The sequence below is a fragment of the Mizuhopecten yessoensis genome, unplaced genomic scaffold (assembly GCF_002113885.1).
Source record: "Mizuhopecten yessoensis strain PY_sf001 unplaced genomic scaffold, ASM211388v2 scaffold11167, whole genome shotgun sequence".
NCBI classification, from domain to species: domain Eukaryota; kingdom Metazoa; phylum Mollusca; class Bivalvia; order Pectinida; family Pectinidae; genus Mizuhopecten; species Mizuhopecten yessoensis.
Genome location: NW_018408913.1, coordinates 61,955 through 86,544, shown reverse-complemented (window position 1 = coordinate 86,544; position 24,590 = coordinate 61,955). Strand labels below are relative to the sequence as shown.

Sequence of the window (24,590 nt, the reverse complement as noted above, 5' to 3'; positions counted from 1 at the left end):
CAAGGTCATTTATTTGAACAAACTTGGTAGCCCTTCATCACAGCATGTTACTGGCCAAATGACATCACCCTAGGCCTCTCAGTTATTCAGAAGAAGTTGTTGAAAGGTTTTTAACATATTTGACCCCTGTGACCTTGAATATAAGTCAAGGTCATTTATTTGAACAAACTTGGTAGCCCTTCATCCCAGCATGTTACTGGCCAAATATCATCATCCTAGGTCTCTTGGTTATTCAGAAGAAGTTGATGAAAGATTTTTACATATTTGACCCCTGTGACCTTGAAAATTGATGAAGGTCATTTATTTGAACAAACTTGGTAGCCCTTCATCAAAGCATGCTTCTGGCCAAATATCATCACCCTAGGCCTTTTGGTTACTGAGAAGAAGTTGTTTAAAGTAAAAAGTTGACGCCGGACGGACGCCGCACCATGCCATAAGCTCACTTGGCCCTTCGGGCCAGGTGAGCTAAAAATTGAAGGACGGACGCCGCAGTACGGCATAAAATGTGTAGTTACCTAGGTTATTTGCCAGTCGGGTCCCCTTTAGTATATAGGGTGTAGTAAGTTCTAGTTACCTTTGCCATTTGCCAGAAGGGTCTCCAATTAGTATATGTTGTATAGTCACCTTTTCTATTGCCAGTTGCAAATAAAGTGTAGTTACCTTTGCTGTTTGTCAGTAGGGTCCCCCTCTTGTATATAAAGTGTAGTTACCTTTGCTGTTTACCAGTAGGGTCCCCCTCTTGCAAATAAAGTGTAGTTACCTTTGCTGTTTACCAGTAGGGTCCCCCTTTAGTATATAAAATGTATTTACCTTTGCTGTTTGTCAGTAGGGTCCCCCTCTAGTATATAAAGTGTATTTACCTTTGCTGTTTGCCAGTAGGGTCCCCCTCTAGAACATAAAGTGTAGTTACCTTTTCTGTTTGTCAGTAGGGTCCCCCTCTTGTATATAAAGTGTAGTTACCTTTGCTGTTTGCCAGTAGGGTCCCCCTCTAGAACATAAAGGGTAGTTACCTTTGCTGTTTGTCAGTAGGGTCTCCCTCTAGTATATAAAGTGTAGTTACCTTTGCTGTTTACCAGTAGGGTCCCCCTCTTGCAAATAAAGTGTAGTTACCTTTGCTGTTTACCAGTAGGGTCCCCCTTTAGTATATAAAATGTATTTACCTTTGCTGTTTGTCAGTAGGGTCCCCCTCTAGTATGTAAAGGGTATTCACCTTTGTTATTTGCCAGTAGGGTCCCCCTCTAGTACATAAAGGGTAGTTACCTTTGCTGTTTGCCAATAGGGTCCCCCTTTAGTATACAAGAGGCCCAAGGGCCTTAGCGGTCACCTGAGTTATATCATAGGTACTGGTAGCTTTATTTTATTGTTTAAATGTGATGTGGAAATCAGCATGTAAACTAAGTGAAATACAATACTTGTCATGTCATCAAAGGATAAGAATTTTAAAATATTTGCAAATGTTCCCTTTGGGCCCCGCTCTAACCCCTGGGGAGTGGGCAGGAATTCCAAGTTTACAATGTGATACCGTCATCCACCAAAGATGATTCTGACCAAGTACAAATAATTTCCAACAGAAAATTGTCAAAATATACCCAAAAGTGTTGTTTCCCTATATAAACTATAGTAAACTTTACCCCCTCCCCAAGGGAGAACGGATAGCTCGGGGGTCCTGAAATTTACAATTTAAATAAAGCCCCTGATGATCTTTCCATCCATGCAGAGAAAATGACTGTAATACCTCTGAGTCTGGAGAAGAAGATTTTTGAAATATTGGTTAATTTTCCCTTTTGGGCCCCGCCCTGGCCCCTAGGGTTGGGGTAGGAATCCCAATTTTACAATTTAAAACCATCTTCCTCCTCCAAGGATAATTCTCACCAAGTAAAAATAATTTCCAACAGAAAATTGTCAAAATATACCCAAAAGTGTTGTTTCCCTATATAAACTAAAGTAAACTTTACCCCTCCCCAAGGGAGAACAATTAGCTAGGGGGTCCTGTAATTTACAATTTCAATAAAGCCCCTGATGATCTTTCCATCCATGCAGAGAAAATGACTGTAATACCTCTGAGTCTGGAGAAGAAGATTTTTGAAATATTGGTTAATTTTCCCTTTGGGGGCCCGCCTTGGCCCCAGGGGTGGGGGTAGGAATCTCAATTTTACAATTTGGTAGCCTCATCTACCAAGGATGATTCTGACCAAGTTTGAAAAAATTCCATCCACTGGTTCTTGAGAAGATGTTGATAATGTAAAAAGTTTACGCAGGATGCACAACGGACGACGACGGACAGAAAGTGATTGGAATAGGTCACTTGCGCAAAGCTCAGGTGACCTAATAAAGTGTAGTTACCTTTGGTGTTTGCCAGTAGGGTTCCCCTCTAGTATATAAAGTGTATTTACCTTTGGTGTTTGCCAGTAGAGTCCCCCTCTAGTACATAAAGTGTATTTACCTTTGGTGTTTGCCAGTAGGGTCTGCCAGTAGGGTCCGCCTCTAGTATATAATGTGTATTTACCTTTGCTATTTACCAGTAGAGTCCCCCTCTAGTATATAAAGTGTAGTAACCTTTGCTGTTTGTCAGTAGGGTCCCCCTCTAGTATATAAAGTGTAGTTACCTTTTTTGTTTACCAGTAGGGTCCCCCTCTAGTATATAAAGTGTATTTACCTTTGCTGTTTACCAGTAGGGTCCCCCTCTAGTATATAAAGTGTAGTTACCTTGGCTGTTTACTAGTAGGGTCCCCCTCTAGTATATAAAGTGCAGTTACCTTTGCTGTTTACCAGTAGGGTCCCCCTCTAGTATATTTATAAAGTGTATTTACCTTTGCTGTTTGCCAGTAGGGTCCCCCTCTTGCAAATAAAGTGTAGTTACCTTTGCTGTTTGCCAGTAGCGTCCCCCTTTAGTATATAAAATGTATTTACCTTTGTTATTTGCCAGTAGGGTCCCCCTCTAGTATATAAAGTGTCGTTACCTTTGCTGTTTGTCAGTAGCGTCCCCCTCTAGTATATAAAGTGTATTTACCTTTGCTATTTACAAGTAGGGTTCCCCTCTAGTATATAAAGTGTATTTACCTTTGCTGTTTACCAGTAGGGTCCCCCCCTAGTATATTTATAAAGTGTATTTACCTTTGCTGTTTGCCAGTAGGGTCCGCCTCTAGTATATAAAGTGTATTTACCTTTGCTATTTACAAGTAGGGTTCCCCTCTAGTATATAAAGTGTATTTACCTTTGCTGTTTACCAGTAGGGTCCCCCTCTAGTATATAAAGTGGATTTACCTTTGCTGTTTGTCAGTAGCGTCCCCCTCTAGTATATAGTGTAGTTACCTTTGTTGTTTGTCAGTAGGGTCCCCCTCTAGTATATAGTGTAGTTACCTTTGCTGTTTGCCAGTAGCGTCCCCCTCTAGTATATAAAGTGTAGTTACCTTTTTTGTTTACCAGTAGGGTCCCCCTCTAGTATATTTATAAAGTGTATTTACCTTTGCTGTTTGCCAGTCGGGTCCCCCTCTAGTATATAAAGTGTATTTACCTTTGCTGTTTGTCAGTAGCGTCCCCCTCTAGTATATAGTGTAGTTACCTTTGTTGTTTGTCAGTAGGGTCCCCCTCTAGTATATAGTGTAGTTACCTTTGCTGTTTGCCAGTAGCGTCCCCCTCTAGTATATAAAGTGTAGCTACCTTTGCTGTTTGTCAGTAGGGTCCCCCTCTAGTATATAGTGTAGTTACCTTTGCTGTTTGCCAGTAGGGTCTCCCTCTAGTATATAAAGTGTAGTTACCTTTGCGGTTTGCCAGTAGGGTCCGCCTCTAGTATATAAAGTGTATTTACCTTTGCTATTTACAAGTAGGGTTCCCCTCTAGTATATAAAGTGTATTTACCTTTGCTGTTTGCCAGTAGGGTCCCCCTCTAGTATATAGTGTAGTTACCTTTGCTGTTTGCCAGTAGGGTCCGCCTCTAGTATATAAAGTGTATTTACCTTTGCTGTTTACCAGTAGGGTCCCCCTCTAGTATATAAAGTGGATTTACCTTTGCTGTTTGTCAGTAGCGTCCCCCTCTAGTATATAGTGTAGTTACCTTTGCTGTTTGCCAGTAGCGTCCCCCTTTAGTATATAAAATGTATTTACCTTTGTTATTTGCCAGTAGGGTCCCCCTCTAGTATATAAAGTGGATTTACCTTTGCTGTTTGTCAGTAGGGTCCCCCTCTAGTATATAAAGTGTCGTTACCTTTGCTGTTTGTCAGTAGCGTCCCCCTCTAGTATATAGTGTAGTTACCTTTGCTGTTTGCCAGTAGGGTCCCCCTTTAGTATATAAAATGTATTTACCTTTGTTATTTGCCAGTAGGGTCCCCCTCTAGTATATAAAGTGTAGTTACCTTTGCTGTTTACCAGTAGGGTCCCCCTTTAGTATATAAAATGTATTTACCTTTGCTGTTTACCAGTAGGGTCCCCCTCTAGTATATAGTGTAGTTACCTTTGCTGTTTGCCAGTAGGGTCCGCCTCTAGTATATAAATTGTAGTTGTACTGGTCAGCCCATGTTATGTCAAATGTCCGTTTCATCATAAGGTTAATAAAATAGGGTCTTCCGTCCCCTCGTACACGCATCACTAGATGAGTGTAGCATCCTATATCTTCGATGACTTGTTTCCTCCTGAATGAAATCTGTGAAATAAATTGCCATGAAATGCTTTAAATATAATTAAACAAAAACTGAAAGTCAATGTCTAGCTCAAAGACCTGTTACCCTGTATTGACTGAGCACTGCACTGTTTGGAGAGAGAGCCATATGGAGAGACAGATTGACAGATAACCTGTTACCAGTATACCCTCAACTTCATCGCAGGGGGTACAACTAACATCAAATCGTACAGAAAGGTACATCAGTTCCCCTCAAATTATGCATCAATATTCCTAACACTGATGACCCATGTCGATCACAAAACTTACAGATTAGTTAGTCGGATATTCTAATTTTTTAAATACAAAAATGCCAAAGTTAACCCAGCCATACATTACAGGAGTGTTATAGATGACAGACATATGAAATACATAATGATATAATATATAGCCTACCAGACTTCATGGAAATAAAATGGAATCTTATCTTGTGAAGTGTCTAGGTACTGCAGGTAAGATTATGTTACCTAAATGCTTCATATTGCACTTTATGGCAGGAGCTCACGCTAATGCAGAAGCCCACTTGGCTCTAATTTTGGTGAGTTAACATTTTATACACCGATAAGTATCAGGAGCCATCACCAATATTTTATAACAATAATAAGTGATAGCTTTAAAAATACTTATACGTTAGTAATAATAAGAGAACTGTTGAATACTTATGTTAGAATACCACGGCTATAAAATACTTTATGGGAATATGTAGGGCAGCTGTACAAGCTCTAAGTACATGTATTAGTGTGATAGCAGGAATACTAATATGAGAATACCACAGTTGTAAAATACTTTATAGCAGTATGACAGCTGTAGAATACCTAAATGTCAGTGTGATAACAGTGGAATACTTATAAATAACAGCTGTAGAATACCTAAATGTCAGTGTGACAACAGTGGAATACTTATAAATAACACCTGTAGAATACCTTAATGTCAGTGTGACAACAGTGGAAGTCTTATAAATAACAGCTGTAGAATACCTTAATGTCAGTGTGACAACAGTGGAATACTTAAAAATAACAGCTGTAGAATACCTAAATGTCAATGTGACAACAGTGGAATACTTATAAATAACAGCTGTAGAATACCTTAATGTCAGTGTGACAACAGTGGAAGTCTTATAAATAACAGCTGTAGAATACCTAAATGTCAGTGTGACAACAGTGGAATACTTATAAATAACACCTGTAGAATACCCATACAAGAGTATGATAACATAAGAAATCATGGTATGCATGTATATAAATGACAACTCTTACAAGACTTACATAATTAGAAGGAGATCTTATATTGCAGTATCCAGCGCTCTTTGAGACACCATCCTGGGGCACTTCCTGACAGAGATATCCATGGAAAAGAGCATTATTATCCTTACTGACTGTCAGGTTTGCTGAACTCTTACCCTCCAGGTTGTCTCTGTCTGCTGTCAGTGTCCAGTTTTCAATGCTCTGCTGACCACCAAACTTCCACAAATAGTCATAAGTTCCATGACCTTGATTCCACCTGTCCAAGTGACGTAAATGTAATATGTCTTTCAATTCGTTTCTGAATTTCTTCAGTTCACCCCTCCATGACTTTGCCGTGTCAATTATATGCTTCCTACTATTATCCGTCAAATCATTCCTGTATCCACCCTTTTTGTCTACATCAAAAAGGTTAACTGACGTGGCAGTCTGTATCACCAGGGGCTGATATTTTGGCCTGAGAAATGGCCGACAGCTTTTTGCTACTTTAAGAGCAGACATGATGTTACAGTCTGCAATAAAGAGAAACAGTATAATCAGCTTGATAGTCTTGTTAGTTGGCTTCATTATACAGTAACCTATCTTATACCTGCAATAACGCTTGTAGTATATATTTGCACTGACTGACGTTAAGTTGTACTTAAACAAGTGTGGCAGATTTTAATTGTACATAGGATTAAGGTCACCTTTTAGCTTCAATTTCCTTTTATTTCATGTTACACAAGTCTACAATTATCTAAAAACAACAAGAGGCCCAATGGGCCTGAATCGCTCACCTGGTATTAATCTCACACTTGTAATCTTAAAAGTGGACTAAAATACAACTACAGGCAGAATATCAGTGTTTGATTCATAAGAACCTATTAAAAGATTTAAATATATGACGCCCGTGACCTTGAATGTCGAACAAGGACATTAGGTTGAACAGAGTTTATAGTCTTCCAATCCAGCTTGCTTCTAGCAAAATATCATCACCCTTGGCCTTTTGATTATTAAGTATAAGTCATTCAAAGGTTTTGAACATATTTGACCCCTGTGACCTTGAATATATGTAAAGGTCATTTATTTGAACAAAGCTGGTAGCCCTTCATCCCAGCATGTTACTGGCCAAATCAAAACACCCTAGGCCTCTCGGTTACTCATAAGAAGTCGTTTAAATGTTTTAAACATATTTGACCTCTGTGACCTTGAATATAAGTCAAGGTCATTTATTTGAACAAAATGGTAGCCATTCATCCCAGCATGTTACTGGCCAAATATCATCACACTAGGCCTCTTGGTTGTTCAAAAGAAGTCGTTCAAAGATTTTAACATATTTGACCCCTGTGACCTTGAAAATGGATGAAGGTCATTTATTTGAACAAAGTTGGTAGCCTTCATCCCAGCAAGTTACTGGTCAAATATCTTTATCCTATGGCTCTTGGGTATTCAGAAGAAGTTGTTTAAAGGTTTTAAACATATTTGAACCCTGTGACCTTGAAAATGGGTGAAGGTCATTTGTTTGAACAAACTTGGTAGCCCTTCATCCCAGCATGTTAATGGCCAAATATCATCACCCTAGGCCTCTTGGTTATTCAGAAGAAGTTGTTCATAGATTTTAACATATTTAACCCTGTGACCTTGAAAATGGATGAAGGTCATTCATTTGAACAAACTTGGTAGCCCTTGATTCCAGCATAGTAATGGCCATATATCATCATTCTATGCCTTTTGGTTACTGAAAAGAAGTTGTTTAGAATAAAAAGTTGACACCGGACAGACGGACAACCGAAAGGACGGACGGACGCTGCACCATGGCATAATTATAAGCTCACTAGTCTTTTGAGCAGGTGAGCTAAAAAACTGAAAAGAAGAAAGAAAGCAAGAGAACATGATCAATTCAACTGCATGTTCAGTAAGGAGTTATAAATCATATTACAGCTACTGAGACAATATAAAACATTTTACAGAAGACAGCTGTAGGATACATAGAGTGTGTAACTGCAAGTCACAGTAATGGAAGGATGAGGAGGAAGAAATGTGAAGTGAAGGTGAGATGGATCAGGGTGTAGGTAGCAGTGTACAGTAGCATACCGTGGTCATGGGTGAGATGGATCAGGGTGTAGGTAGCAGTGTACAGAAGCATACTGTGGTCATGGGTGAGATGGATCAGGGTGTAGGTAGCAGTGTACAGTAGCATACCGTGGTCATGGGTGATTGAACTACTGAATGCAACGGACGTGTGCTGACTAGCCCATACTGAACGAACCCGAACTCTTATCATTTTCACTAGGACCCTCTATCCTGGTGGACCTCGCCCGACCATCAGAATGACTTATGCTTGAACGTGAGTATTTCTGTTACCGAGTAGGTGACATTTAATTCAAGGCAGGTTCTACGAAACAAGATGCCCATGGGCCTAAACGGTCATCCGACTACAAAGACTGAGTAGGGAGAATGGTAACTTTTCAACTTTCAATGAAATGTTCTAAGATGCTTGTTTTCCATGATGGTAGTTTTGGTCAGCAGTGGGTAACTATTTGTCAGTAAAGCTATCAGAAAGCATTTAAACCTAAATCTGAATAGATTTCTCCTTTTAAGGCCCTGTCTGCAATATTCATTTAGGGATTAAGGACGAATAGCATTTTAAAGCAAATTTATAGCTAAGTCCCACTTTCAAGGCCCCGAAACATCCCCACCAATTTTTAGCGATTTCGTACTCATATCTGTAAGTTGACGGACGAGGACGGACGGACGGACAGACGGACGACGGACGACTCACGGGTGCCAGGTGAGCTAAAAACCCAGTTTTATACACAACACAGAACAAGAATAACCCAGTCTTATCCTCAACACAGAACAAGAATAACCCAGTCTTATCCTCAACACAGAACAAGAATAACCCAGTNGTCGGCCATGTTGTTTATCCGATCAATCTCAAAAATTGCCCTGCACAGCTCAGGACAAAGGGGAACCTACATATAAAATTTGAGAAAGATCCCTCAAATACTTCCCGAGAAATAGCGATAACAAACTTTCAATATAAAAATCCAAGATGGCTGCCTGTCGGCCATGTTGTTTATCCGATCAATCTCAAAAGTTGCCCTGCACAGCTCAGGACCAAGGGAAACCTACATATAAAATTTGAGAAAGGTCCCTCTGGTACTTCCTGAGAAATAGCATTAACAAACTTTCACTATCAAAATCCAAGATGGCTGCCTGTCGGCCATGTTGTTTATCCGATCAGTCTCAAAAGTAACCCTGCACAGCTAAGGACCAAGGGGAACCTGCATATAAAATTTGAGAAAGATCCCTCTGGTACTTCTTGAGAAATACCGATAACAAGGATTGTTTATGGACGGACAATGGACGGACGCAGGGGTGATTTGAATAGCCCAGGACGCAGGGGTGATTTGAATAGCCCACAATCAGATGATGGTGGGCTAAAAAGCTTCATTTGGAATAAACAAGAGATCCCAGAGGGATCTTGGCGCCCTACATTGTACCATCTTCATTAGTTCTTTGTCAGTTCGATCTTTTCTCTTCTTTCTGCTAATCTGTTTGATCGAGTCATGTTAACAGTAAATGCACCTTGAGGTAACTTTTGATCTAGACTTAATACTGATGTGTATGAAGGCCAACCTTCAAAGTGGGTTTGTCATTTCACATATTTACTAGTTCAGTACTTAATGTGAAAGAAATAGAATCGATCATTGCAATATGAGAAAGATCTGTTTAGTTCTTCCTTTAGCCATTTTGTTTTTATGATCAGTCTCAAAATATAACATGCACAACGAGGGATCAAGGGGAACCCACATATCAAATTTGAGAAAGATCCCTCTAATTATTCCTGAGAAATAGTACTAACAAACCTTCCATGTCAAAAATCAAAGATGGCTGTCGGTAGTCCATTTTGTTTAACTGATCAGTTTCAAAAGTAAACGTGAACAATTTTGGGCGAGTAAAAATTTGAAGCACTGGCCCAAATGACATTGGTGGCCCAAATAATTTTTGGAAGAAATATTTCAACAGCATTTAATACCATGCATGCTTCAGCTAATTTAAATTACATATATCATGACAATGTTTGTAATATGTAAAACAGAATAAAACATTATTTTTTTAATTCTTCAACATTGCCTAGTTAAAACCTGACATGTTTCCCAAAGAAATACACAAAACTTGCACCTCAAAGAAGACACCCTGGGTGTATTTATACGGAAAAACTGTAAAAAAAATCATTACATTTTCTAAATCACGGACAATTTGATTCAAATTGAAGTAATGACAACTGAATAATGTACTGCCCACCCCCACCCCCCAGTTAATGTGGAAGGGACTATAATTTCTTTTATTCATAAATTTTTCAACAGTTGCCCAAACTATCTTTTGGTTGACCGAGCAAGACTTTAATCGCCATTGACGCGCAGGAGACCGTCCATTTCAGGTACTGCTGCACAACAAGGGAACAAGAGGAACCTACATATAAAGTTTCAGAAAGATCTCTCCCGTACTTCCCGAGAAATAGCGATAACAAACTTTCATTATTACAATCCAAGATGGCTGCCTGTCGGCCATGTTGTTTATCTGATCAGTCTCAAAAGTTGCCCTGCACAGCTTAGGACCTAGGGGAACCTACATATAAAAATTTGAGAAAGATCCTTCTGGTACTTCTTGAGAAATACCGAAATAAACAAGAACTGTTTAAGGACGGACGACGGACCGAAGGACCACAGATGCAGGATGATTTGAATAGCCCACCATCAGATGACTAAAAATATCTTTGATCGTCAAATTAATTATCAAAACATTTTTTTTTAAATTTCATATTTTTAATTGATTTTTCAATATATGTCAACTTGAACGAATTCATGTAATTTTATGAATTTATTTATTTTATTTATTTATAATATAGAATCTGTTATTATTATTTTTTCTGCAGTCTTATATCGGTTTCGGTTGATGGTAAGTTATTTTTCATTTTGTTCTGTTTAAAATTGGTGAAAATTGGAAGTAATCATTGCATTACAAGGTTTACGTTTCATTGAAAACACTGTTTATCACTATAAGAATGTCTCTTTGGCTCTTCGGGAGTGGAAAAAAATTGGCGAGGAGATGTGGCCTCATTTGCATACAACATTTTTGTACGTTTGTCAGACTACAAAAAAGACTGGTTTATGAATGAAATATGTCACCGTTTTTTCAGGTATGGGTTCATTTTGAGCAAGATTAAAAGTGCATTAGGAAAAACTGCATAATTATGCATGTTTTTCAATCTGTCAGTGAGTGATTAATTCTTGTTTTCCAGGCAAACTTAATCTGGTATTTTTTGTGTCAGTTTACAGACGATGGCCAAACGTCTCAAATATCCTTGTGTTGTGTCCAGCAGGTCAAGTAGTTACGAGATATAGCTTGATAAAATGCCTGCGCGGAAATACATAACGCCATTTTGGTCAGTGTGTAGTATAACATATAGAATGTGCGGAAACATATGACTAGACAATATAGGTCTTTACAGCTACAAATCAAATGTATAATATATATGGCTCAATAATCGCAGAGTGTACTGGACCTGATTAATCCCGTTAGGCTTTCAGTAGCTTGGTATGTTATATCCCAGGTGTTAAGTGTCGCTGGGTTCGTTATAGCCCAGGTATTGAGTGTCCCTCTGCGTACGTTATACCTCAGGTTACACAGAGACTGAAAGTCAAACAAGAACTTGAAGAAGTTGCGTGCCCCTGTGCCTGTCGTCAAAGACAGTTTGTTGTCTACCAACCACGATTTCGATGCGAAAAGTTACCACAATAGTTTTTAACTGTCTATAATTTCTAACGCTGTGTATGTTGTTGTTTTGACACTTGTAGGCATGACACTGTTTATACATACCTTGAATTTCACATAGCTGCATCAACGAGACTTTTCATGCGGGGTGTCAATGTGATAACCCAGGGAATATTTTCTTTAAATGCTGGTAAACTATAAAGTATTTACTTTTAGTTAGTGATGTTCGTATCAATTCTGCAGCATTAATGCATGCTATAACGATTTATTCAATAACATAGATGGTTTTGAAATAAACATCTTTTATTAAATAAATATGTTACCGTGCTACATCACGTCTTTCACGCAGCGCCTTGTGACCTTCACCTTTCGGGTATAACAACACTGGAAGTCAGTCGATGGCCTAGCATTTCCAGGTTGTGTCTTCACGTTCCAGTGAACTCGCTTATGATCCAACTCAAAATACACTATGGGGACTCGAGCTTCCATTCAACTCCAAGAAAATGAACTAAATGAAATACAGAACGAGACCGGATGTAAGTAGACATAATAAGATAATTTGCCTTGCTTGAAGCACACAGTGACAGCCAGTGGTCACAGGGGTTCCTTACGAACAGGTTGGACACAACGGCGCATATGGGTAATAATCCTGCATTTGTGTAACATCTTTGTATGTTATGGTTGATTCGAATCTACTTTCACTATCCTATATAAAAAACCAAAATTTTGTACTTCACTATCTTTATTAAAAATCGCTATTTATATGATTATTAAAAACAAATTTTGGTTGAACGTTTTTTCGTGTTTTGACATTTTTATGATTTTAGATGTCCCGACTTTTCTAAGGCTTCAAAGGTCGTGAAATACTTTCAAAACAAAAAACTGTTCATCCAAAAGTTGTTTGTAATAACCAATAGATATGGCGATTTTCAATAACGTAAGTGAAGTACAAAATTTTATTTTTTTATATAGGATAGTGAAAGTAGATTCGAAGTGCATTCAACCATAACATACAAAGATGTTACCCAAATGCAGGATTATTACCCATATGCACCGTTGTGCCCAACCTGACAAATTTCTGAAATACACATATGCTATACTGATATGTGTCACAGCACCCATAACATACACATATATATTTATGTGTGGTGTCAGGGTTCGAAATTTACTCTTATTTACACGCAATTTGCGTCAGGATTTTGAGATTTGCATTTTGATATGGGTTCCAAAACGAAAATACTTGCGTCTGGTATTTTACTGCAGCATGTGTGTATAAATTGTGTCAATATTTCCGGATCATCGATCTATTTGTAACAAGTGCCGGTCTATAGTCAGGACCCGTCGATGTGCCGATCAAAACATTATCTGTAAGTTGTACACATGTGTGCGTGTCTAAATATAGCAGAAGTGCTAAGTCTCGTTTAGTCTCGGCAATAACGAGGGTGTCGTTCGGAACATATATATGTGCAGACAGCGTCAAATGTCAAAGCTCAAACGATGATTAGGTTTTTTTAAAAAAGAAAATTGAAACCTGACGGCACTGAAGGCACTAAAAAAGTGCATACACTAACAGAACCACCGGCGAAGACCGAAGCTCAGCCTCTCGTACAAATAAAAACAGTACAGAAATGGCAGCGTGACCTACATGACATAGGCTACATTGCCGACAAGGATAACAACACTGTCAAAATATGGTGTGAGGTGTGCCGGGATTTCCCCAAACAAATTTTGACGTCCAAATATTTTGCTTCTTGATTTGTCAATTTGCTTTTAACTTTTGAAACCACAAGCAACAGTTTGCTTGTGGATTTAAAAATTAAATTCAATCCTTGGGTGTGACCTACAATGCTTCAATTAACACTTCCAGCACAGAGGGTTCGTTACAAATGAATATTATCAACTCGTTGATGGTAGCCATTAGAGTACTAGGCAGAAGCAGAATGTCTGAAATACAAATATGCTATACTGATACGTGTCACAGCATACATAACATACATGTATGTTTATGTGTGCTTTGACCCTTATCAATATAGCATATGTGTAGTTCCGACATTTGTAACAAACCCCTTTGCTAGAAGTGTTAATTGAAGCATTGAGCAGGTTGTGGTGGGCTCAACGGCGCACATGGGTAATAATCCAGCAGTTACTGTTTTAATTTCACTTTATTCCACATTTCAGTAATAAAATTGTTACTCAAATGGGTAACTGTTACCCAGATGCAGGATTATTACCGATATGCACCATTGTGCCCTGAGTGAACCTGTTGAGTGACCAATATCTGAGCCATTAAGGTCATTGGAGTATATTGCTAAACGGAAACAGGAAGTACATCCCTAGCTGAAAATCCAATGTAGGGAGACAGTATCACAATTTCCGCAAATTCTAATGTTTAATATTAAACTGATGAATATTGTATGTTTATTATTGACAGAACAGTGTGTTCTCTCTATATTAAAGTATTTCAAAGCAATCCAGGCATTAATTCAGGGATTTTTAGCTCACCTGGCACGAAGTGCCAAGTGAGCTTATGCCGTGGCCCGGCGTCAATATTTTACTTTAAACGACTTCTTCTTAATAACCGAAAGGCCTAGGGTGTCAATATTTGGCCAGAAGCAAACTTGGATGAAGGGCTACAAAGTTTGTTAAAATTAATGACCTTCACCTATTTTCAAGGTCACAGGGGTCAAATATGTCAAAAACTTTAAACATCTTCTTCTCAATAACCAAAATGCCCAGGGAGATGATATTTGGCCAGTAGCATGCTTGGGTGAAGGGCTACCAAGTTTGTTCAAATGAATGACCTTCAATTATATTCAAGGTCACAGGGGTCAATTGTATTAAAAAACCTTTAAACAACTTCTTCTGAATAACCAAAATGCNATACATTAATGTAATACTAATATATGTCAGTATCATTTTTATTGACATTATTTTGTAAAAATATTGTGTCTTTCATTTTCTTTTCAAAATCCATTCCTTTTTACATAAATTTCCATTTAAAATCCTTAAAATTCTGACAACCTATATTTTCTTTGTGGCAGAAAATTTTCTTTACTTTAAAGCAATATAACTATAAAATTTGAAGAAATTCTACTGAGATATGGTGACACAATCCTATTACCTTAAGGCAAAAGATGGCAAACAACAGATAAGAAAAAAAAAACGACTTCAATTTCATTTCTATGCACCCAAAAAGTCTAGTTTTCATTTATCTGCACAGTCAGCTTGTAATTACTTCATCTACGCTACTATGAACGTTGTCATCATAATATTACGTGGCGTGTTTCATGGTCTAGGCGCCCCTCTATTTATAGTGTGTAGTATTTATTCCGTGGTACTGCTAAGTTTTAAAATTATATAAAGTTATCATGGAAAAATATTTACTAAAAGGCCCAGAAGCATGATATTTGGCTAATAAGTTTCTTGGATAAAGCCAGACAAGGTTGTGAAAATAATTGACCTTGATCCATATTCAAGGTCATAGGGGTCAAATTTGTTAAAACCTTTGAACAACTTCTGATTAACTGAAAGGCCCTGAAGCATGCTATTTGGTTGATATGTTTCTAGGATAATGGCTGACAAAGTTTGCGAAAAGATATGACCTTGACATGTATTAAGGTTACAGTGGTCAAATTTTTAAAAACTTTTTTAACAACTTCTTCTGATTAACAAAAAAGGCCCAGAAGCATGATCTTTGCCAATAGGGAAATGTGATAAAGCACCACAAAGTTTGCAAAAAGAAATGACCTTGACCCATATTCAAGGTCACAGGGGTCAAATTTGTTAAAACCTTAATACAACCTCTTCTGAGTTACCAAAAGGCCCAGAAGCATGATATTTTGCTGATAGGTTCCTAGGATGAAGCCTGATAAATTTTGTTAAAAGAAATGACCTTGACCCATATTCAAGGTCACAGGGGTCAAATTTGTTAAACCTTTGAACGACTTCTTCTGATTAACTGAAAGGTCCAGAAGCGTGATATTTGGTTGATAGGGTCCTAGGATGAAGTCTGACAAAGTTTGCGAAAAGAAAATTCCTTGACCCATATTCAACGTCATAGGGTCAACCTTGTTAAAACCTTTAAACGACTTCTTCTCAATAAACAAAGGGCAAAGGGTGATGATATTTGGCCATTAACATGCTGGGAGGAAGGACTATCAAGTTTCACCCACATTCAAGGTAACAGTGGTCAATATATGTTTAAATCTTTAAAAGACTTGTTATGTATAACCAAAAGGTCCAGGGTAAGGATATTTTGCCAAAAGCATGCTGGGTTGGAAGTCCTTGTTCAACATTCAAGGTCACAGGCATCATATGTTTAATTTTTTTTAATAGGTTCATATGATTCGAACACTGATATTCTACCTGTAGCTGTATTTTAGTCCACTATTAAGATTACAAGTGTGAGATTAATACCAGATGAGCGATTCAGACCCATTGGGCCTCTTTGTTTGTATTTGCTATAAGATGATTGCATATACATGTACCATCGGATGATTATGAGGTGACCGGTTTCTCACTTTCTGAGCCCTGGTGAAAGGTGAACGAAGAAAAGCAAAATTAAACAGTCATGAATGTGCTAAATTACAATGTTTGGTAACAATGTTTCGTCTTTAATTTCTAATTTCAAAAACATTAGGTTCAAATTTTCAAATTAACTACTTTACCTAAATAACCAATTTAATAAGCCATATTGTGATGACTAGTGGCCAGAAGCATGCAAATACTTGAATGAAAGGCTATCAATTTAGTTCAAATCATTGACCTTGATCCACTTTAAAGGTCATAGGTGTCAAATATGTCTATGAAGTTGTTTCCTAGCATGCATGGATGAAGGGCAATCAACTCTGAGCTGTTCAAATGAATGACCTTGACCCACTTTAGAGTTTGTTGGGGTCAAATGTGTTTATCAACCCTTTTCTGCATAACCAAAAGCTAGTGAGAAGATTATTGGCCAGTTGCATGAATATGCTGGGATAAAAGGCTTTAAAGTTTGTTCAAATTGTTTACCTTGATCCACCTAAAGGTCATTGGTAAATTCGCTAAAACCGTGAAACAGCTTCTTGATACAGATGATAATAAAGATGGCTTGGGTGATAATATTAAAATATTAAGGACTATGAACATAGTTTGCTATATGAATTAACTGGACACCTTTAAAAGGTAGAAAGTGGGGGAATTTTTTAGAGACCTTTAAAATGTTAAGTGTTAGGTTTTTCATGAGGCATAGATTGTTGTAGACTATCAGTTTTTTTAAAGATATGAAATTGACTCAAATGATATAAACATTTTGAAATCTCTCAACATTAAGTAATTTTGACACTTTTACACATGGTTCACTTTGGAAATCAGAGATGTGAGATGTGTTTTCAAGCTCCATTTAATATCAGATGAGCAATTTATGGTTCGTTGGTTTACTCCCACCATAAATTTGATTTTCTTTCAGTTTTTAGTGAGAAATTAAAGATAGATGGAGTTATATGGACAAGACTTTGTGCACATGCGGTTGGATATGTATGGTTGGAATTGACCTTTTACTTAGGAGTGTGTCTGTTACATGCGTGAAGTTGTTGAGATTCCAATATGGGTACACAGAGAGTCAACAGACTTGGTCAATATACTAGTCCTGTCTAAAGCCCGTATAAATAAGTCCCAGTGATAAACTGCCGATACAGAGATTACAGTCTACCAAAATAATTTTGTCTTCCTGAGAGCAAACAGAATGTAGATATCCGTACTTGTCAACTCGCCCTATTTTGGAGAGAGACTCCTGATTTTGCACCCTAAAATTGAGTCTTTTCAATTAATGAATTTGCTAAATTATTCCAATCATCTGAGATCTGATGATATAATCTGAAAGAACAGCTCTAAATATGCTATTTTAAAGTGTTTTGTTTTCCTAGGGTTTACAATTGCAAATACACATTTTATTTATGCTTTTAATTCTGAGCATGTGTAGTCTCCCCCATATGTAAATTTCAATTATTCATTAATACATGTAGCACATGATTTATTGAAAAACAGACACTTAAAACAATTATAATTATAAAAACACATTTCTTCAGAATTGTCAATAATTCAGATGCACTGTTTCACTTGGTTCGTTTTGATTTTTTTCAGTTTCACACAATCAGATCGTACGACTTTACAGCCGATTCACAAGTCTTGACAAGAGTAGCAATGGAGTTTTAAGGTATGGGTTTGATGAAGAACCCTGTATTATCTTCATGTTCCTTGAAAAAAAATATAGAGGAATATATTGTCACTAAATTGTTTGAAAGTCAATCTCTAGGCCTATTTGAACATATTTCTTTAACTGTAATTGTACTTTTTAATCTGAAAATTAGGATTCCAGAAATTCTTTATCGAGAACTGATGGTCACATTCCATATAAATAATAATCTTGGGTATAGAAATTACATTTTAGGCATCAAATGTGTACCAGTAGTGTTGGTCAGCTTTTTGCAGACACAGCTCAATGACCATATGGTCTCCTTTGTCAGTACTTACGATCAGAACAAACACTATATTCCTTTGTTAATATACACTCGTGTCCAATATAGCTCTATTTACAAATGGAAGTTTTCTTAAAATAATAAGGAATGCACAAAAGTAGGAGAGTTTTTAATACATATTTTAATACATATGCTTGTCAGTACCTTGCCTTGTTTAACTAATATTTGATGAAACTTTATACCTATCAGTGGAAGTGAGATTATTTGTCCCACCATTCACAAAATTATCTCCCGTTTTACCAGTTCCAGATTCTTCTTTAAGGGTTCACCAGAGATACATACATACAACCCTTAGGGATGGGAGAGAAATAGTCATATCCCCTTTCTCAAGGGTTTACCAGAGATTCATACATACAACCCTTAGGGATGGGAGAGAAATAATCATATCCCCTTCATTAAGGGTTTACCAGAGATTCATACATACAACCGTAAGGATGATTACTTGGTTGTTTACAGAGTAGTAAACATCCTAGTAATGACCCTAAGGGTTGTAGGTTTCTCTGTAACACCTTCAAGGTAGGGGAAGTTTCTGGTAGTCATCAAGTCTAATAATATTTTAAAGTTTGTTAGAAACACATTCACACATTCTGCTAATGTTATGTGAAAAAAATGACTTTTACAATGTTCTTATAGTTAGCTAAACTGAACTTATCTCTCTTATTTTTCCAGCCGAGAAGATTTTCTTCGCATTCCAGAACTTGCAATCAATCCACTTGGAGACAGGATAGTACATGCATTTTTCCAGGAAAGGTACATCATCCAAGTTTAAAAATATAGATGTGTTTTTGGCCAAACAAAAGATTTTTTTGTGAATCAGGGTTTTTTTGCCAAAAATTTATACAATATCCCAATGTACCCCATATAATTTCACAAACTTCCATAAATCAAACATTGAGGAATCAAATATCCCGATGTGTTGTATTTGCAGCAAAGGCTAGATTTATTTTCCTAATAGAAAATTACTGATATTCCATTTATGAATCAAACTTTTATGAGACGAATGTACTTGTAATATATGGCAAATGAAATAAAATATTATTAAAACCAAAGAAGAAATAAAGTGATTGCAGAAATGTTTTTCCTTTATTTATTCAGCAATGATGAGACGGTAAATTTTAGACAGTTTATGCGAGTACTGGCAAGGTTTCGACCAACCAAGTCAAACCAGACAAAAAACAAATTGAACTCCAGAGAGGAGAAACTCAAATGTAAGTAACAAGCCCTTTGATGCCTTATAATACTCAGACCGGAGGTACATTAACTGAAGTTCTCCAGACTACCAGGCATCCACTTATTGATACTAAACACTAGTTCTGCTTCTAAAACATCTATCATGGTGTTGAAGTATACCTGGGGCATTTTCACTTCCGTTAATTTTTTTAATAAGATAATGTATTGTAGGGTTTATTGGTGTAGTGAGAAGGCTTTGTTTAACAAATAAAATATTTCATAGTGAAGTTGCCATTGATTCCACACATCAAGTCCCCACACGACAATCAAGGCATTCTCATCAAAATTCTTTCCAGACTATCTTCCAAAGAACATTTTTGAGGAAAAAAACATTCTAAACTACCCCTAGAAATAATATCAGTTGATACTCAAATCAGCAATCTTCTCCTGTAAATATTAACTTTGTTTCCTTTCACTTCATGCCACAACACACATGCCATGATCTTCAACCTGTTCATGTCAATTCAAAGGTTGGCAAAGTTCATTATGAAATTTCAGGGGTGAATGAGTTAAATAAAATATTCCAGAGCCATGCATCTAATTTTACAAATAACATGTGAGGGGAATAATGTTACGGTGAGGTACGTTTACATTGTACACGTACTATAAGTTATATTCAGATATATTTTAACTTTCGACTGAAACAAAATTTCATTTGAAGTTTGTTTAACTATTTTGTGAGGGGTATATATATCACCAGGAGTTTTATCAATACATCAGGAAGATTATAATAATAATGCTCATTGTTTCGTACCTTCCAGTTGCTTTCAAGATGTATGATCTGGATGGAGATGACAAGATTTCAAGGGATGAGCTGTTGGCTGTACTTCATATGATGGTCGGTGACAATATCACAGAGGAACAGGTACAATATCCTAAATCTCACTAGATTAGGATAACTATTTATCGCCTAAATCAATTAATAGTTGTGTCATATGTACTAGTTTGCTGAAGGGCAAGTGAGCTTATGCGTGGCGTCCGTCGCCTGTCATCCGCCAACCTTCACTTTAAAACGCTTCTAGTCTTGAACAGCTCAGTCAACTTAGACTAAATTTGGCTGGGAGCATCCATTGGGCAAATGAGGACTTAATAATTTTGCATAAATGGAGGATGTGGAAATTGAGGTGAATTTTTAATATCCTTCTCTTTCTGTATGAATGGAGGGATTTTAACCAATTTTTGTCAAGAACATTCTTGGGCAAGGGGAATTCAATTTCTAATAAATGTCCCCCTGGGTGGCAGAGGGGTGGGCACATTAGGGAGAACATATGAACAAATATTTAAAATCCTTCTTTTGTATGAATGGAAGGATTTTTACCAATTTTTGTGTAGAGCATCCTTGGACAAATGGGAATACATTTTGTACAAATGGAGGGTTGTTCTTGGGTGGGGGTGGGGGAGAGAGAGAGATAGACCCCAAGAGGGAGGGGTGTTGCTGAGAGACAGAGCCAATATCTGGAAATAGTTGCAGTAATATATTTTAAATGACAATATTTTACCATGGTTGCTTATTATCCAGGTGAGCAATATAATAATACAGACTCTCTGGGCTACTTACTACTGGGCAGTATAGCTGACAAGTATGTTTTTTTTGTTACAGCTGGGAAGTATAGCTGACAAGACCATCAGTGAAGCTGATATAAATGGGGACAACCAGATCTCATTTGATGAGTTTGTAACGGTAAATATCACGTCTATTGTATTGTTTAGTACAGAACTCTCATCTGTAACAAGTATTTTCCCACTTCTGCGTATGAAAGATACATGTGTCCCTTGTGGATATTCTATGTGGGAGATGTGTATTCCACATGGATGCACTCATTGACTTATACTATTATGACGTCACAATCAGATGACAGCATTTTATTATGACGTCACAATTGAAAACCTGTACAAATGTCTGGCAAGCGACACAACCTAAAGAACAAAAGAATGGTCAACTTAACTTGCCCTGAAGGTCTTGCATCAATGTCATACTGTACTTTTTTCTGCTCCTTCCAGAAAGTTCCGGGGTTACACTCACTTACGTTCTCTACACCCCTGGAATATGTCGTGGTAAAATCACAGGTTCTATATGCACCATCTGGTGAATGATACAAGTAGACTGGTTAGATCCTTTGATGTACATCAAAATAATCTTGCAGCGGCATAACAGTAAAATTAACTACCTTTGAAGTCATGTTTTGCTTGTAATCTTTAAGTGACAGGTATCAGCCAAGCTATTTGTCTGTTTTTGTTACCTGAGACTAATCAAATGGCTATTACCTTATGCCTTTGTTTTTGTCATGACCTATTCCAGGGGTGCAGAGAATGTAAGTGAGCATTAGCTCTGGAATTTCAAGGGTGGTGATCGGGATCCTTTATTTTATATGCAATTATTGGAACTTAGTGTATTGCTGTAACCAATGTACATAATATAATAAAATCTGTAATGCTCTAACACACAGGCAATGGAACGAATGGATGTAGAACAGAAGATGAGTATACGCTTTTTACACTGATCTGGATGCAATGCTAGAGTAGAGGCAGGGAAAGAATTACAATCAGCGAAAAAGCTTGGAACTGTAAAACAATCGTCAAATGTGTGCAGTCATTACCGGACTTCTTGCCAGTGTAAGCTTCAGCAGAACCTCTGTTAGACTTGTACAAGTCCCGTTATTGTTATAGTTTGTTAATGTGCCATCTTACTCAATATTTTGATTGACACTTTAAATATGCTGTGATCAAAAAATTGATTTTGTCGAAATAAAAGGGTAAGATTTAACTCTGCTGGGTATTGTTTTAGTGGAGTCGTGTGACAGAAAAGTATTTGACTTCTTAGATTTTATATTGCATACATTATATTCTATACCGGAAATTTTCACCAGAGTTTAACTTTCACCTTATTTCTACCCCCTCCATAATGAGGGTCAATTGATCCTGACAGTGAATATCAATACACAACATATAGTCATTACAAGTGAAGGGTGAAATCATCACTAAGCAAAGTTTGATCAGGTGAAAATTTCTCGGTATACCCTATTTACTTGGACTCTTTATCATATGGTTTTTATTATTGTTTATGTATGATGGTGTCTGCTGGTATAAACTGATTAGGTTGATAGTTTTTATTTCTGTTATGAGAAAATAAACATACCATTTTGGTTCCGAAAAATTCATTTATAATATTTCAAAGAAGCAGTTGTTGTCACTATTTTTTGGAACTAATTCCTGTATTGTGTCACATTTTCTTATTTACCGGGTTATCTTGAATTTCTTAATATTTATGTGAAGATATCGGAATGTGGTATTATCCATAAAACAACTATTTGAGTGATTTTAATTCAATGTAATACAGTGTATTCAGTCTTGCATTTAGCCCTACATTTACAGGTGGCCAGGGACTTCAGTACAAAATCATGTACTGAAATTTACAATGTGTTGCCAAGGAAATCCGACACTGTGCTTTATGTTACATTTTACTCTGTATAAATTTGTTCTACCTTTATTTTGTATATCCATGTTTTATTACATAGTAGGAGTTCCAAACCATATTAATTCACAGGTGCTTGATTAGGACAAAGAATAGTTCTACTGCCACTACGTGGAAGCCTTTTTAATATATTTAGCAGTGTTTAAAAGATGCTAATGCAACTTAGAAAAATAAGCAAAAATAATTATTGAGTTAATTTATTTATGAGGAGAGTTTTATTTAATGTTAGAGCAATACTGCTTTTGTTATAGAAGGATTTAGGGATACAAATAGACTGTAGATGACTTAAACTTCATATGAATTTGGGAATAGATGTATACTGTAGATGACTTCATGTGATACTTCTTGTGTGTAGGTTGGCATTAAACATTGAACATATATAATGCAAGACATGCAGGGTAAACCAATGTTAATTAACATTCTATCAATAAGTACAAAAAGTCACATGACGACATGATTTATAAATATATAAGTAATTTACAGTATACTAAAGGGCAAACACTCACATTGCATGGCTATGTAACTCACTTTGGAGTCTGACAGTGATGTTCTTGCCTTTACATATCGTGAATTAAAATTACCTGGTACTGGCATCCATTTTAAGAAATAGAATTTTTAGATTTCAGATATCTACCCATGTATATACTTTTGTTACTAACACTATATGTCTATCAATATATTTTATATTTTATTTCTGATACAGATATTTCTGTAGTAGAATCTTCATTTAGGAATCGGTACTGATTTCCTTTTGCATTGCTTACAGCTCATATGTTGTCAGCATTTTAACATCAATGGATGAACCATTCCTTCTGTTTTGATATAACCTTCCCTGTCCCTTCTAGTTTCCTTTGCTCCTTCTCCTTTCATTTCCTTTTTATCTTTCTTTGCCCAATTTGTGTCCACTGCAGGACCTGGTTTGGATGCCTCTGTGCCTCAATTTTATCTGTATGATCCAACCCATTCCACTGCATCTTTCTTTATTTCTAGTATGGTTTCCAATCTTGGTTCTTGCTCTCTGTTCCCGATGACCGACATATTTTGCCGGAACAGTTTGGAAATGCAGCACAAATAATTATACCACCTAAATTGAAAATACTGTAAATCAGTATAATTCTTATATTTATGCCTAATACTTAGACGGTAGAAGGTTTGAATATGAGAAAGTCTCTATATAGAGTGTTTCAATATATTGTTTTATTATTCTACCAAACCTAGCTCTGCTGTAATGAGGTACAAATATTGTAACAGCGGAGGTTTACCAAGCAAGCCTAAGGTAGCGCTACCTCTCAGGGCAACTGATTGACTGTCAAACACCTGTCCAAATACTTTTGATAGATTCTGGCTTAAATTTGAATCAAGCACGGCTGAACAGAAGGGGACTTTCATTGGTTGTATAAAACAAGAGTGTAGTGTGTGATCATGTAGAGGCATATCTCAAGGATATTGACATGTTGTATATTTTAAAGGTGCTAAGTTTACAATGAAATTTAAGACATATTGGTGGTGAAAATTTTGTCAAGTTTTGAATCGGTACAAGCTGTAATTGACAATATAATTACTGGTAATGTTTCTTGTTTCTATTACCTTCATTGAGAAATCCAAACATGAAAATTTCAATATTTATAGAGTAATACAATTACCATATTCTTCATATTTATGTAATTGTGAAACATTGTATTTGCAATTATAGACAATAAACACATTCTATTGCATTC

The 24,590-nt window shown here is 36.8% G+C and overlaps 2 protein-coding genes across 4 annotated transcripts in view; one reads left to right on the top strand and one right to left on the bottom strand.

Moving 5' to 3' along the window:
• The window catches only part of LOC110467224 (complex I intermediate-associated protein 30, mitochondrial-like), a 15,435-nt gene extending 3,395 nt beyond the window's left edge, over positions 1-12,040 (bottom strand). Inside the window, exons 1-3 of one of the 3 annotated variants that reach the window (XM_021524237.1) lie at positions 11,979-12,040; positions 5,920-6,407; positions 4,451-4,639 (exon numbers count right to left, since the gene is read on the bottom strand). In XM_021524237.1, coding sequence (XP_021379912.1) covers positions 4,451-4,639; positions 5,920-6,396 — 666 coding nt within the window. In that variant the 5' untranslated portion in view covers positions 6,397-6,407; positions 11,979-12,040. Of the gene's footprint in view, positions 1-4,450; positions 4,640-5,919; positions 6,408-11,446; positions 11,578-11,760; positions 11,826-11,978 lie in introns of those variants that run through there. The other 2 variants (XM_021524234.1, XM_021524235.1) reach the window with 2 other exon arrangements.
• Positions 12,020-24,587, top strand: LOC110467226 (calcineurin B homologous protein 1-like). The gene is made up of 7 exons (XM_021524238.1): positions 12,020-12,191; positions 17,776-17,848; positions 18,840-18,920; positions 19,266-19,378; positions 20,162-20,265; positions 21,001-21,081; positions 21,848-24,587. The coding sequence occupies exons 1-7, from the start codon at positions 12,125-12,127 to the stop codon at positions 21,899-21,901; spliced, it is 573 nt and encodes a 190-aa protein (XP_021379913.1). The 5' UTR covers positions 12,020-12,124; the 3' UTR covers positions 21,902-24,587.
• The last annotated feature ends 3 nt before the right edge of the window (positions 24,588-24,590 follow it).

Coding starts and splice junctions, on each gene's coding strand:
- LOC110467226 (XM_021524238.1), top strand. CDS start 12,125: ATGGGGACTCGAGCTTCCATTCAACTCCAAGAAAATGAACTAAATGAA. Junction 17,849..18,839: donor AGTAGCAATGGAGTTTTAAG/GTATGGGTTTGA, acceptor TTATTTTTCCAG/CCGAGAAGATTTTCTTCGCA. Junction 20,266..21,000: donor ACAATATCACAGAGGAACAG/GTACAATATCCT, acceptor TTTTTGTTACAG/CTGGGAAGTATAGCTGACAA.